The following is a 15,026-nucleotide window of genomic DNA, read 5'->3' on the forward strand; positions in this document are numbered from 1 at the left end:
TTTAATATGTGAGATGTGTGCAAGTTGGAATGAGCTAATTTAGCCAATGGAATTTTATAACAAATGTACGAATGCTGTGGGTTCTCTTCCCTCACCCCCTCCAGCAGAAACATAATTTGCAGAAATGAAAACAGTCCTTGGCTGGCTTTAGGGTTTTCTCAAAAATAGAAACAGTAGGGTTTGCCTGGCTGGGCCAGTTTCCTCCCTACACACCTGGTGTATATCACTTTAAAAAATAAATTATGCCTCATTAAATTACAATTAAGTGAAATCATGATCATTTGTTTTTCTGGAAGGAAGATGTTTTGCATATTGAAAGCCTAATTTGTTGCAGGTGACAAAAAGGCTGAACAGATTATTTAATATCACTTTATTTTTTATAATGTTGCTCACTGGTTAGTTTGTGTATACTTCAGTAGCTCAGAATTATATTATTGTAAATGTTATTGCTCTCAAGATACTTTATTTTATTGTGCTACCCTATCACTCGGCTATCTTGCCACTGCTGTTTACCAGTGCTGTTTATCTTTAGTTGCAGGACGACGCGAGATTTTTCCCTCTGACTCAGTTTCCTTGTTATCTGTCCTGCTGTTTACACGGCTCTTAAGCTGTCAAGGAGCTCGGTCTTGCCCAGGAGCCGCAGCATCCCGCTCTCTGCAGCCAGGGTTTTGGCTCGCTTCTCTTGGCTGGAGCAGGAGGCGGCGGGGACTCGCCTGCCGCCCCGCGGGGATCCCGGGGCGGCCGCTCCGCTGCTYGTTCTCCTCCCGAGGCGCTTTTGCCTGTGGCCGGGTCCCGCGGCTGCTCGTGGAGCTGCKGTGCCCTGGCTGACCGTGGCGCGCCGGGTTGTGCAGCCGCGGGGGGAAATGCCGCTCCGCGCCTGCTGCAGAGGCGAGACCCTCAGAGGAGGAGCGGGCAGAACGCTGGGGCCCAAACCCGCTGCGTCTGTCCCACCACGAGCCGTTCCTGATGGCTGGGGGGAGCAATCGGAGCCTTCGGGCGCAGSGGCTGGCGTCTCGGGTTGTACCCCTTCGTGCCACAGCCAAGCCGCTTGTACTGGGAGCCCCTCATTTCCATACCGAGTCAATGACTACGCTGAAAAGTAATTGCTGGCATGCTTTCACATATGTTTCTGCTCTCCATTTTGGAAATTAGACCATAAATTTCACCAAGCTGAGGTGGGGGGAGAGAARGCTGTCTTAGAGTCAACTCCAGTAGCCTTCAGGTTCCTTTTTGTCAACCCAAACCCATGATTTTTTCTGGAAGTCCTATTTTTCTTCTTAAAAAAAGAAGTAATGTGTCGCTTAAAAGGKCCAGAAAATTAAGAATTTGGGGAATCTTTGGACTGATACTTTTTTAWTGCCTTTGAAGAATTTTTCATTGACTTCAGGGGAATGTTACAGTATGGATATGCTGCACTGATCTTGGAAAGGTTCAGGTACCAGCCATGAGTTCAGGCTTCTGTGCTGTCCTCCCTTAGTTAACGCCCCTCCGCCTGTGAGCCTGGAAGGCTGTCCAAAACGTCCCCAGCTTCTCTGAGGTGTGGTGAACCGAGGAGTAAGCCAGGCAGGAGCACGTGTGCCTGCCTTCGTGCAGAAAGAGGCAGGAGGAGGCCCAGGGCTGTCCAGGGTCGGGCGCCCTTCAGACCTTTCGCGGGGAGGCTTGTTTCACCRGGCGCCTCCTCTCGCAGACCGCTTCCCTCCCGCTGCTGCCCGCGCGCCCCGCCGCGGCTCCGTCCCGCTTCMAGCTCCCTGGTAACCACTGATGCTCGCACAAGCGTACACGGGAACCTCCGGTGCTGTGGGTTACAGGCTGAGAGCAAGGAGCTGTACGCTGCCTGCCTTCGGCGGCCACCGGCCCTCTGCGGGGCTGCTTTTGGGGCTTACGGCATGGACACTGCCGAAGCAGAGCGCTCGTGTGTGTGCTTTTATGCACGTGTTTAGTAGCAGATAGATTAAATCAGATACAGGTACGCTGTTTGCTAGTCTGTTGGTTTTGTTAGGGTGTTTGGTAAGTAAGATCAATAAATACTGAAAGTGTTTGCATTTGGTCATGAGTCAACTGTCCTGCCGGGATTTTAGTAAGGCTTGTTGGGAGACTCTCTGGTACGGAAGAAAATAAGCTAAGACTAAGTATTTAAGGGTTTTGACTGTATGGTTGTTTTCTAAGTTACATTTCCTTACAAGAAAGGAGCAAGGCTTGACTGCAGTTGTAACACAGCTTGCCTTGGTCGTGACTGTGAAGGAGCTGTGCCAACTGTTCGTGTCACGAGGTGGCACCGGTCCCCCTGCCCGGCGGCCGAGCGCTGGCGCTCTGCTCACGGCGCGCTGGGCGAGCTTCCCGGGCCGAGGAGCCTCCGAGCCGGCTGCCGGCGTTTGGGAAGGGGCAGATGTAGGGCGGTGCTCAGAGCAGCTGGCGAACGCTCTGGCGGTCGCTGCGGGCCCTGAGCCTGCGCTCGTGAGGTGCCTTGAACTGCTGTGCCACTGTGGAAGTGCCGTGTGCTTGCACTCGGGCACGAGTTCGCCCCTGTTGTTTGGTGTGAGCCTCTCAGAGCCGTTGGCACTGGTCTTTCGGAAGTGCCCTCGGCTGTACTGGTTACTTCCTGGCATGATGGCGTTTCTGAAAACTGGATGAGTACAGTGTTCGTTCGTTGTTGCAGTGTGAGACCTGTGGTATTTTTAATGAGACGTGAACAGGTTAAATCCCTAAAAGTAGATTGTAAGGCTTTATAATTTGCTGCAGTTTTGCAGCAAATGCAATGCTGCAAATCTGCATTTGCAAAAAGTCTCAGAAATGACTGTCCAAACCAAAATGAACGGACTATAACATCAAAATATAGTGAAACATTTTTCTWTATAAACCTCCTGCACTGTTTAAATGTCGAAACTAAATTTACCAACCTTGGCAGATTTATCGGAGATGAGCAGGACTGCCAAGTGTTCCCAGCTTCAAGCAGAGAAAGAGAGAGAGAGATTTTACAGCTCCTAAAATATTTGCAGCAAGCACCTGGTGGTAACTGCAGTTTCTTCTCCCCGGTGCACCTACTTTCCTATCCAGTGTCGCCATGCTCAGATGGTTATTACAGTACCAGAATAGAATGGTCACAAAATAGACCCCAGCCCCCAGGAGACAAACACTTTCCTATAAAACATCCCCTCTGGGAAAACCCATGAGATTCTGATGTCAGTCCTCAGTATTGCAACCCAGCTGGTTACACCAAGCAAATTTAAAAAACCAACAACACATGACTTGTGTTTCTTTTTTTTTTTTTTTTAATTTTTTGAACCAGGGCTTGCTGTCAGAGATCCTGCGCAAGGAAGAAGACCCTAGGACAGCTTCCCAATCCCTCCTGGTAAACTTAMGGGCAATGCAGAATTTCCTCAACCTGCCTGACTCAGAGCGGGATCGTATATATCAGGACGAGAGAGAGAGAAGTATGAACCCCAATGTGAGCATGGTGTCTTCAGCAGCTAGCAGCCCGAGCTCCTCCAGAACCCCCCAGGTAAGATGCAATCCCTCTTTACCTGTTGTCGTGGCATCCTGTGGATTGGTCTGGGAAAGGGTTCCTCTTGGCACTTCCCTCTCTGTTGCTCTCCTTGCCCTGAGGTGTTGTGGAAATTCTTCTGTAAGGTTTTGGAGTGGCTTTTAAGAGGTGTTTTGGGGATTTCAACAAGACATCGTGATGACTCTACCTTTAATCAATACCATAAATGCAAAAAAGAATGTTTGTGACAGTATGTGAAAAATGCATGTGGGCTGCACACACAGGCTGTTGATACGTGCCTGTTATATGGCTGTTACAAATGTATYGTGGAAAGACCATTTCCATAACTTTTTGTCTTAAACACTGTGTGTCCGTTACATTCCATAAAACACTGAGAAAATTTCTGGGCAGATGAAGGTGTTCATACATATTGCAGTAAAAAACATATGGTGAACAGGAGTCCAAAGTGAATTAGAAATCRGGGTGCTCTGTTATGTGCCTAGGAAATCACAGTCCTTGATTTAAAGGTTTACATTAATAATTTGAAGTACTGAAAGTAGAGATGGGCAGGGTGTTGAGAAGGAAGATGATGGTTTACAKTTCCAAACCGGCTGTCATCTCATTGACTTAATTGCACATGTTTATTAACGTGCTGCTGCCACCCACGTCCCTGGATAGGTTCTTCCTTTGCACCAAGAGAGAACATCCACGCGCAGCGCTGAAAAAAAGAGAAGGTGCTTGCACAGAGATTATGGTCAACTCTGTCATGACATTTCCCTAACTCGAGTTCGAAATTTCTAACTGCCCAGACCCAAGAGCTCAGTTCTGGCACTTYGTTTGGTACTGAGGTACAGGCCCTTGGTATAGGCCTGTATAGTCCTCCTGCTTTGGTGCCTTCACAGTCTTGTAGTCTGTCTGCAAAGCCCCTGAGCACTAGCTYGGGCTGTGCCTATGTTAGCTGTGTTTATAATAGTATTACTGAGCACTTCTCATGTTGAATTCTGTAGCCACAGCTATAAAAACAAGTAAGCATCTTACGGTGCAGGGATAGTTTTATATGCAAAGTGATTATCCTTAAGGAAGGTATGTTGGTTTTGTAGAAACTTTTGAGCTTGCTTAGTTTATTGCTGGCGTTTGTGCATGCTTCACGACTATGCATAATGTAAAGAATTGTTTTCACTGAAAGCAGTTTTCTAGCATATCTTGCCAACCCAAAATTGACACTGAGTTATTATTACATATGAAACTCACTGTTGTGTAGCTCTTAGCTTTTTCAGTTACCTTTCCATAGAAATATAAATATTATAAAGAGAACTATTTTAAGTAGTRTAAGCATGTTTTTTCCATTTATATTAATTCATGAAAGGATATCTTATTCATACTGATATTTAGTATGATATATTTCACAACTAGGATTAAATAACAGAAGGGAATGGAGGAGTTAGATGCAGCGCAGTGAGAGTAAGGTCTGATCTGTTGCTCCATCTCTTTCCTCTGTCCAAATAAAACATTTTCCACATATCTTAGCCTGCAGCTTAAAAAAAAATGGAATTTTGGCCTTCCTTTTTTAGACCTAAGTACTGCTAGAAAACCATACTCTAAAAGTGTAAAGCAACCCATTCTTGCCTTATTTTGGCTTGAGGAATCTGGTAGGGTATTGGGAGATCTTTAGAGAGCAAAAACTTCTCACAACCCTTTGTGCACCTGGGGCTCGCCTTGTGCCCGCTGCATAACGTTCCCCAGGGCGCAGAGGGCCAGCACCGGGCACAGGTGCTGTTTTGACGTCTCGGACACCTCTGCAAACGGGGCTGCTTCCCAGCTCGGAGGCTGGCAGCACAGCTCCTTTGCTTCCCCGTATGCCTGGTATTAGTTGCGATAAGACAAATACCGTCTTCGTGTYAGTGCGGTGATTCCCAGAAGCATTGCCTCCCGGTGCAGGGAGGTTAAACAGCAGGGAGCGAGGTGCTTTGGAGGTAGCGGTGGTAGCTGAAAGGAGGAACTGTACTGTCCTTTCAAGAATTATGTTACAGTGTTGGAGAAGTTGATTTAATGGCATTTTCAAACATGGTTTCCATAGATACCGATCTCTGGAGGCARTACTTCCGGGAATGATTTTTTAGTGAGCTGGATAAAATGAGAGAGCCTTGGCATATACCGCTGTAAGTGCTGGTGCTGGGGCAGCCGTGAAGGTGGGCAGGAGGAGTAACCCTTGCTCCATAACTCAGCCAGCCCTGAAAGCCCCTTGTGGGGTGTTTCCTAAGTACAGTCAGACATGGTTCAGGACCTGTGTGAAGATGAGAGTGGCAGATTAATCTAGCAAAAGGATTTGAGTGCTTTGGGGGAAAAATTCTCAGCTTTTAAAGGTTATTGTGTACATGTACCCTGTTCTTCTCTCCCCTCCCTGGAAAGCCGGCAGCAACTTGTAGGATTTCAGAGCTCTTTCACTAGGATTACAAACACAATCTTTTTTTCCCTACAGTTTGCAATAAGACATTTCAATAACGGCAAACTTCTTGTTACTATCTTGAAGACTTTCTTTGCCATGTTGATCTCACTCCTCTCCGAAACTAGGCAGCCCTCCCATTGGGCCTCGGGGCTGGCAGGGTCCTACCCACGGCCCCACCACAGGCTTGGTCGGTAGGAGGGCTCCATCACCCCTTTCAAGCACTATGGTGCCACAGGAGAATTGAGCTTCATTCTCAATGGACCCTGACAGGCTCTCATAGTCCTCCTCCTCCCCACGGTCTCCACGTTACCTGCTTCTGCCTGCCCACAGTTCCCCTAACTCTCCTTGGCTGTGCAGCCTGGATTTGGGAGCCCAGCAGCTTTGCCAGTCCCTCCATCAGGCGGTCCTCACTCATGTGCTCAGGCTTGTGGATGGTGGCTAGTTGGAATTCCGGGTGGCCCAGGAAGCTCTGGTCCACCCCATTGCTGGGGTGGATGCTGTTGTTAGCAGAAGCAGGAGGATCTTCGGCACTTCGGAGGAGGCTTCTGCGGTGACAGCCATGCCACCTGGGGCCTGGCAGGGAGGGAGCCAGCGGTGGCTGCTGCTGAGGACCAGGGTGCCCACAGCTGCCGTATGGCTGCGTGGGTTGTGTGTGGCCAGTCTGGGCATCTGCCCACATTAACCATCTAGCTGGGGCTTCAGAAAGGGGAGAGGATGCAGGGTGCTTCGAGCTTGATCTGGAAGCCTGAGGAGCAACGGTCGGTCTGGATCAGTGTCCTCGCGGGATGTTGGCTCGGTTTTTCCTGTGGGCTTTGGTACAACAGGAAAGTACGAAGAGGAAGATTTGGGAGGATAGCAGAGGATAAGGGGAAGTTCAGAAGGTTTGCTTTTGCCTAGTTAACCTTCCCATGATCAAGAGGCATTTGGGCACGTCTGCCCTGTTAAAAATTAACCTTAGATGTACTAGATCAGCCGTAAACTCTGGTACAAAAACTGAGGCCAACTGAAAAGGTTTATAATTGGGCCAAATATCTGAATGTCACCAGGGTTTATGGGAGATTTGGATCTGTCTGGTCGTGCGAGCTTTGCCACTTAGGATGTTTTGTTCCCCAAGATCTCTATGCCTCAAGAGAAAACAGGCATTTTATATCTCTCCACCCATACATTTTCCCCTGAAGGTGTTGGGATTCAAGGGAGAGCAGTTTTAGATTTCAGGCCCGGCCTGGATCAGCCCCCCTATCTCTCCTCTTTGGCCTCGGGAAAGCAAATGAGACGTGCCGTCCCGAGGGGCTGCGGCTGCGGAGGGGCTTAGCGAGCCGCCTCCGCCCGGCACCGAGGGGCTTTGCAGTAAAAATCCTGGAGCAGCCTGCTGCGTTGCAGCGCTGCAAGCCTTGCAGGGTAGTCCAGCCTGGGGAAAGTGCTGGCCACGTCCATCGTTGTCCTTCATTTGTCACAGAAGCGGATGGGAAATCATTCAATTAAAAGGAGTGCAGTGGAATACACAAAATCTCAGTACGAGTCTAAGAGAATGAGGACAGCACATCAAAGGCGTGCCAAAGCCCGGCTTTATGAAATGACTTTTTTTTTTTTTCATTTTCACTGATTTCCTAGGTGAAATTAGGTGACTGTCTGGCTAGCATGATGATGATAAGGCTGGGAAACCATACATACTCAAATGACATACGTATAGTTTTAATAAAGGATGAGGGAGACTTGAGGGAGTGCATTAAATTGAGTAATAATTTATTATTCAGAGACCTCTACCCATTTACTCATTTTTTCTGGGAGAATTGGCTCTTCCTCGGAGGCGCAGGCCGCTTTCAGCGCGGGGGGAAGGCGGCAGAGGCCAGCACGCGTGCCGTAGCAGGTAGCTGGCAGGGCAAACTTCAGCAGCCGCGTGCCTGGCTACCTATGCGGGGCTTGAGCTGTTCAATAAACATGCTGGGAGAGGGAGAGGGGGAGCGTTGACAGGGCCTCGCATGTCCTATAGGAATGCACTGCAATTATTTCCAATCACAATTAACCTGATTAGAATAATGGACAGGAAGTGTCCCTCTGTAGCTAATGCAGTTTGGCATCAGCTGACTGAAACCCTTTGATAATTTCTGCACAGATGGCTGGGCTGAAAGCAGCACTTTTTTAATTATTATTTTCATGGTCTCTTGGTAGGCCAAAACCTCGACACCAACAACAGACCTCCCCATTAAGGCGGACGGCGCCAACGTCAACATCACAGCTGCCATTTATGACGAGATCCAACAGGAGATGAAAAGGGCCAAGGTATCTCAAGCTCTGTTTGCCAAAGTGGCTGCCAATAAAAGTCAGGTGAGTGGTACAGGGGATTTTGTGGTTGCGGGGCATTTTTTTTTTTTTTTTTTTTTTTTTTTTTTTTTGTTTATAAAGCAAACTCTTGGGCTGGGATTAGACCTGTGTCCTCCTCCCACCAATAAAAATACATCTGTTCCTACAATAATAATAATCTTCATCTCTGGGGAACCTGTCATGTTTTTGGCTTTTGCCTCCTTAAATGGTTTCCTTTTCCCGTTTAAAATAGGAGGGAATAGGACCATTTCACAGCCAGTTTTCTCCCCCTTTTGTACAAATGGRCCTATGTCTTTTCACACTTTGCTACATAGCTCACACCTCTGTTAATGGGACAGGAACCTGCCAAAATGATGGTAGGTAAAGAAATTGTTTTCTTACGTGAGTAACTGAGAGAAGGCAATGGGAAACCACATCCTAGGCAGTGTTAGGAAGGTGTTTCCTTTTTTTTTCCCCCCCCCCTTTTCTTTTTTTCTTTTTTTGCACGTGGTATATGCTGCATACATTATGGCCGTGTAAATAATTTACGGTCAGTTTAAAGGAAAAAAAAAAGAGCATTGCAGTGAGTTCTTTTGGATTTAGTTTTCACCTTTGGTGTAAAAAATACATGCAGGCAAACCTAAGCCAGGGTGAAATTCTTGCAGAGAATCCATTAATTTAAAAATTTCATCCAACTCTTTAAAAAAATATAATGTACCAGAACGGATTTTGTGGAAAGGACAGAGAGAATTTTTTGTAGGAAGGGCAGCAAATGGATTGGAGACTGTTGGAAGGAATTGTTTACTCTGTGAAAAGAGCTGTTTCTGATCCTGGATGAAAATTACTCAGTTGTGCTAGGAGGTGGCATCAATATGCATGCACAAATGTGTTTGTGAGGAGAGACAGGCATATAGAAGTATCTAGATGCATACACATATTTTTATTTTGCTTCATGCAGGGAAACAATACTATAGTCATTTAAATAGATGTAAAATAAGAAGTTGAAAGGCATATAAACAAAGCATCAAAGGCTATCCGTGCACATAGGAGAGCCTTGTCCTTGTTACAGGTGTTTGTGCCCTGGCACGTGGAGGTCTGACTTATTTTTCCTTCCCTGTTTGATCATTATTTTTCTTTGCCTTTTGCTTTCTCTTGTCAGAGTACAGGGGCTRCAGTCCACAACCTCTTTACCCCCCAACAAAATCCCAGACACAGTATGAAATACATAAAAGGAAAATACCATGGAACCCTCTTAAACTGTTAAATGCATAAAAATCTCATGTACCACATGGCAAAATGTAATGAGAACTGGAGCTGTTAAACGAATAAAGCTGTTAAAAGCATAATGCCACTTGGCACAACTACTGTGCATTTAACGGTTTTCCACTGTGTAATAAATGACATATGTGGTAAACGTGCAGTAAATATAAAAACTGCACAATTGATTTTGCAAACGTGCCCCTTATTCTTGACTCCGTGCAGATATCAAAGTTCCACCCAGGATCCAGACTGGACAGCTTTTAATAAGGAGTGTTTAGCAGAGACTGAATGCCAGCCTCTCTGAGGTTTGGCTTAAAATTGCTGCAAGCTTCCTGTCATTATACCCAGAGGCTTCTTTAAATAGAGAGGGACTGAACCACCCAACAATAATTTGGGTAGCTTACCAGCTTCAGTCTGTGCCAGCCGGAGTGYACTTCTCCGGCGGCACTGCACACCAGCACCAAAACAAAAATGTCGTCCGTAGTCTTTCACATAGGAAAAGACAGAACAGGGCAGACTTTGAAAGCTGGGTGCAAAAGGTTCAGAGCAGATCCACAAATGTTATTGATTAAAGCAAAGTTCTATACATAAAGATCTTAGTTCTTCTGCAGCAGTGAAAAAAGAAGAGTTTCTGAGGCTGATGTTTCTTTGTTTCGCAGCCCTGCCAAGGCAATAGGCTCCCTGGAATGACCCAGCATTCACCATGCTGAGATGTCATAGCTCTCTGCTGGAGCACGGACGTGGTTCACGGGGGCATAGGAAGGCAGGGACAGAGAGGCYGTAGTCACGGCCTGCAGCAGCCCTCCTCCTTCTCCCTGACCTGATGCCCCTCTACGTGTCCACCCCTGCCTCGCCGGGAGCACCCGTGAGAGCCACGGCCAGGCGGAGTGCCTAAAGCGTGGACACAGCTCATGTCTAGGGGGGAGACCCTTCTTTTCATGGTGTGGCGGCATGTCCCACCTAGCACCGTAGGTCTAGTCCACTTAAAAACTAGCGGGGCTCCCACAGTGCTTTGTGCAGAGCAGTCGTGCCCGTCCCGAGCACTCCCTGTGAAGATGCTGCTGATCTCAGCAGTCAAGTTACGTGCTGGGGAGCTCTCTCAAACTCTGCCCTCAAACTCTTGTCGAAGAGAGAGAGTTTGAGAAGTGGGGAAGAGAGCTAGTCGGAGGGTTTGTCTGGACTCTGCGCCAAGGTTCGTTCACTTGCTGTTCTCCACAGGCCTGGTTTGCAGTGCGTTGGCTTCCTCTGTTATTCCCTCACCCCAGACTACTGAGAGGCTTCCAGTTTGCTAACAAGGCATGTGTTATGTTGGGCACTGCTGTTCTGTCTGTGAGAGCTTCACAGTTTCAGCAGCCAGTGAATCTCCGACAGGGCTGTTTTGACATTTTGTATGCAGGGCTGTGTGTCACGTACCCGAGAAAGCATCCAGAGCCAATGGAGGCCTCATTTATTTTTCCGTCTTTGTACGGAAGGAATGGTACCCACTGAAAGCAGCTATTGCAAGTGGCATCATCTACTGATGGAGTTAATGGACCTCTAATTTACCGAGTAGCCATCTTTATTCTTAAGTCAAGGCATGTTCTCAGTTCAGCATCTAAAAGGTAGGGCAGCTGTTAGAAACTGAGGATATAAATCGCAGAGCTCACGAGTCAGGATAAATGTGAGAAACAGGGCCTCACGAAGGTACCAAGGTAGTATGGTGAGACTCCTTTAAGGAAATCGACCTTCATAAAAGTCTCAAGTCATTAATTTTAGACATTGACTTATTCACCACTTATTTTCATTAATGATTATTTAATCCTTTGCAACTTAAATGCAAGTATTTTCAGTTTTATTTGTGAAGTGCTTTGCATCGCTTTGTCTTGTGGAAGGCAGCAGGACCTGAGGGTCCTCAGCACCCTCCAAGCTCAGCCTCCAGACTGGGAGCTCTTGTCTTCCTTTAGCTGCCAGCTGTTAGCAATGTACCGCTGGATACCGTGCTGCTTGTTTGGGAATGCCTCCTGATCATGCCCTTTGTGCCTTAAATGGCAAAATCCAGGGCCTGACTTAACACCTTGTGGTGTTTCTGAGCGTGCTGGGAATGCTGGATTCTGGCCCCCAGTCTCTGCTTCCGACTGTCTTGGATGAATTTAACTCGCAAGGAAATGGGTTCCCGGCATGCGAGGTTCGGCTGCCGTGTGCGTCTCCAGAGCTGGGCAGTGTGGGCAGAGTTTTACCTTGGGTTGCTGCAGGTCTGGACTGTCTGCCAGAAAAACTGGCTTCTGCGTCGAGTCCTGCAACAGCTCTATGGCACAGTGTTAGGAAACCACTTCTCTGTGTGCCTGTGCCAGTGCTGCTGTTACACTGTGCAGCAGCCAGTGCTGTTACACTCTGACCTCCCCAGCGAGAGCCTAGGGAAGGCTCTGCTGTGCTCAGCAGACAGTTTTTCTTAGTCTGTGTGAAATGAGTTTAGGAATATAATTCTGTTCATAATAAACAGTTAGTCACTATCAAAATAAATAGCGGGCGAAGCTGACTGGAGCCCTTGTCGACAGTCTGAGGGAGGGCAACGATTGCGTGGACGTGGGAGACCAAACTTCCCACCGTTCTCCCAGGGCAAGCGTCTCTCCTTAATGGGAACGGGGCGGCATGGCGAAGCAGCACACGTGCTGCTGGGGGTCTGCCCCAGGCCAAGGCGGATGGATGGCTTTGACCTCCAACGTGACCAGTTCAGTGAAAACAAAAAATGAACCCTTTAAACTGAAACTCTTCCTCAAGGGACTGGAATTTGTTCCAGTTACACCGCAGTAAAGCAAGAGAGGCCCCACAGAGTAACATTTGAGAAAACATTAAGCTGCAAAGCACAGTTTCTGGTTCATATCTTTGCCCTGTTTAAAAATAAACAAATACAAAATAAACTTGACTGGGGGGAGCACAAAAGCCTTTCAGGTAATGAGATTAGAGAAACCCTAGACCGTGGTGGAAATCATTACAGCTGTGTGGCAGTTCCTCACCTTCCCTGTGACTTCTCCTTTCTGTACTGAGACCCCGCCACATTGCCGGGATCCTCTGGGACCCTGTTCTCCAGGCCGGGGGTGGGTGGGAGCCCGCAGTCAGACTGCCCTCAGCCCCTGCAGGTGCCCTGCCGCGAGCACCCAGGCCCTGCAAGAGCGATGAGCTCTGCAACACCTTCCTTCRTCCTTCCCTCGCTTTCCAGTTGATACTCGCTTATTTGACATGGTAGGATGTCTCATTGCCCCCATTCTAATTTGTAATAGAGATTTTCTGTGCCCTTAAAATAATTAGCTTCCAGTGAAGATGAACAGCAGCTGGAAAGACACATCTGGCCCCGAAGATGCAGAGTGTACGCATGCAGCACCTTTCCTGCTGCTGTAGCATCTCAGGGCCTGTACAGTGCTTGTGAGTCTCTACAGCTGGCATGTATCTGCTGTACTGATATTTTGATTTCTCATTACATGTACTGGACATACAGAAGGGCATTTCTTTCCTTGACTAAAGTTAAAATTTGTTAGAAGTACCTTCAGGCGTTAACTGCTTTACAGACCTCTGCAAACACTCATGACTCACCTGCTGTCCACGGCAGCGGCTGCAGCGATGCATCGGTCTCTCCCGGCACCTCAGCACGATGGGCAGAGTTGCGGAGCTGGGGCTTCGCCCAGGGACCGTTTGGCTGAGCTGGGAGGGGACAGCAGGCAGCTTGCAGTGACCTCGGGCTCGTGTGTCCCTCTTGGCCTCATGTGCTCCTAGTTTGATCACAGCACCCTGGAAATCGTTTGGTGCCCAGRGTCTTTGCCTCTGAAGGCAAGAGGTGTAAGCAATCGTGTGTGTTCCCATGAATCAAAGGTTTGCCAGGACTCGTATACTTCATTTATTTATTGTACTTTTTCTTATTTCATAAAGCTAGCGAGAAACTGGCCCTGATGAAAGTGCTTTGCGCTTTACCTTAAGTTTTCGGAGGTGGAAAAATACTAAGCGTGTCAGAAAGTTGAGGCTTTTGAATGATTAACCTTGAACCATAACAAAACGCTCCATGTAAAGCTTCTCAGGTTCAGTCCCCCTCCCCCGGCCCTCATCAAGGATTCATTGAAGCCATGACAGAACTCTCCATTACAGTTAGTCTTTTATCCATTTCAGCTTTCTTGATTAGGTTATCTTGAATCATTAGGGGGTTTATTTATTTTAATAGACACTTATTGGATTCATGGGAAGAGAGTTTGGCGACTGAGGAACAAGAGCTGAATATTATCTGGCTCATTTCGCACTGCAGAGAGTCCTGAGCTGAGCAGAGGGGAGAGTGGCTGGGAAAGTTTGTTCAGAGGACTTCAGTGGTCCCACCTAGACAGACAGCTTTCTCTGGACAGCACTCTCAGTTCTTTCCCAGTCTTTCAAGACTTGTGTTGATCATTACTGCTTTTTTTTTTTCTCTCTCTTTTGTCACATATGTTGACATTTTCTGCACTGATGATGTGGGTGAGGAAATGGCCTTTTACATTTATTTTTGAGATTTATTCCTGAATCACTCATACTAAAAACTCTTCATTTGCCTACTCAGACTTTCACTGGAGACCCTAGGAAATGTCAGCACAGGAAACTAACTATTATTAATATTATTAATTTCAGTGTGAATGCAGGGAAGCACAAGGTCAGTTTGATTATGGTTTCACCCACACTGGRAGTGTCTCGCAGTCCAGTGCAAGTAGATGGGTTGGTAGGACCACATTATTGTGGGCATCCAACTGCCTCTTTCTGTGATGGCTTTCAACAGGGACACAGCTCAAAGTGCAGGCACAGGTTTATAGGCCAGCGTAACTTAGCCTGGACTCTTCCCAYGTGCTTTCTTACCGTTTAATCAGAAATATGGTCCTTAGTTGACTMCAAGGGGAGCACTGGCTGCAGGAAGACAGTTTGGAGGTCAAGATATTGCACTTCTAACACTTCTTCTAGCACTGGAAAACCTGAGCTTACTGTAGCCTGATATCTCAGGCTACCAGAGCAGCCTCCCTTGGTCTAGGGTAAGTCTTGCAAAAGTTAAAGGGTCAAGCTGCTAAAAAGAGCTTTATCCCTCATCCCATGACCTTTTTGCTTTTGCAAGTGCTTCCCTAGCTAAGTGCCCCTCCAGGGGGGCTGGGGGCACCAAGGCTCGTGCTTTACTGTAGTAAGCACGTTGTTTCTTTAACGGCATAAAAGCACAGTGGGAATGGCTGGCTTCCTGCAGATTTTTGTTGTTGTTTGCTTAGCTATGTGGAAATGTATTTGATTAGGAGACAGAGAGGTTAAAAATAGGACATTAATATGATATTATTTGTTTTATCAAATAAAATGCTTAGAAAATGTTTATYTTGTCTCATGAGAGCAACAAAAATAGAGGCCAGCACTTCTGTGTAGCTCTCTTAATGAGCTGAAATGGGCTGTGTTCTCGAAGCCAGCACAAGTTTTGGGGTGAAGCGAAGGAAGTTCTGAGCAGAGTTCCTTGAAACCACAAGTAGTGGGTGTGCCTGACTGGAGAGCCAAAAGCATCCTTTAATTGCGCTGTTTTTC

The 15,026-nt window shown here is 47.3% G+C and overlaps 1 protein-coding gene across 1 annotated transcript in view; it reads left to right on the plus strand.

Moving 5' to 3' along the window:
* The window catches only part of SATB2 (SATB homeobox 2), a 125,317-nt gene that overhangs the window by 83,226 nt on the left and 27,065 nt on the right, over window positions 1–15,026 (plus strand). Inside the window, exons 7-8 of the mRNA XM_085299557.1 lie at window positions 3,287–3,499; window positions 8,097–8,252. Of these exons, the coding sequence (XP_085155683.1) occupies window positions 3,287–3,499; window positions 8,097–8,252 (369 nt within the window). The remainder of the gene's footprint in view (window positions 1–3,286; window positions 3,500–8,096; window positions 8,253–15,026) is intronic.

This window comes from Rhea americana, unplaced genomic scaffold (assembly GCF_003343005.1).
Source record: "Rhea americana isolate MKP2758 unplaced genomic scaffold, rheAme1 scaffold_15, whole genome shotgun sequence".
Taxonomy (NCBI): Eukaryota; Metazoa; Chordata; class Aves; order Rheiformes; family Rheidae; genus Rhea; species Rhea americana.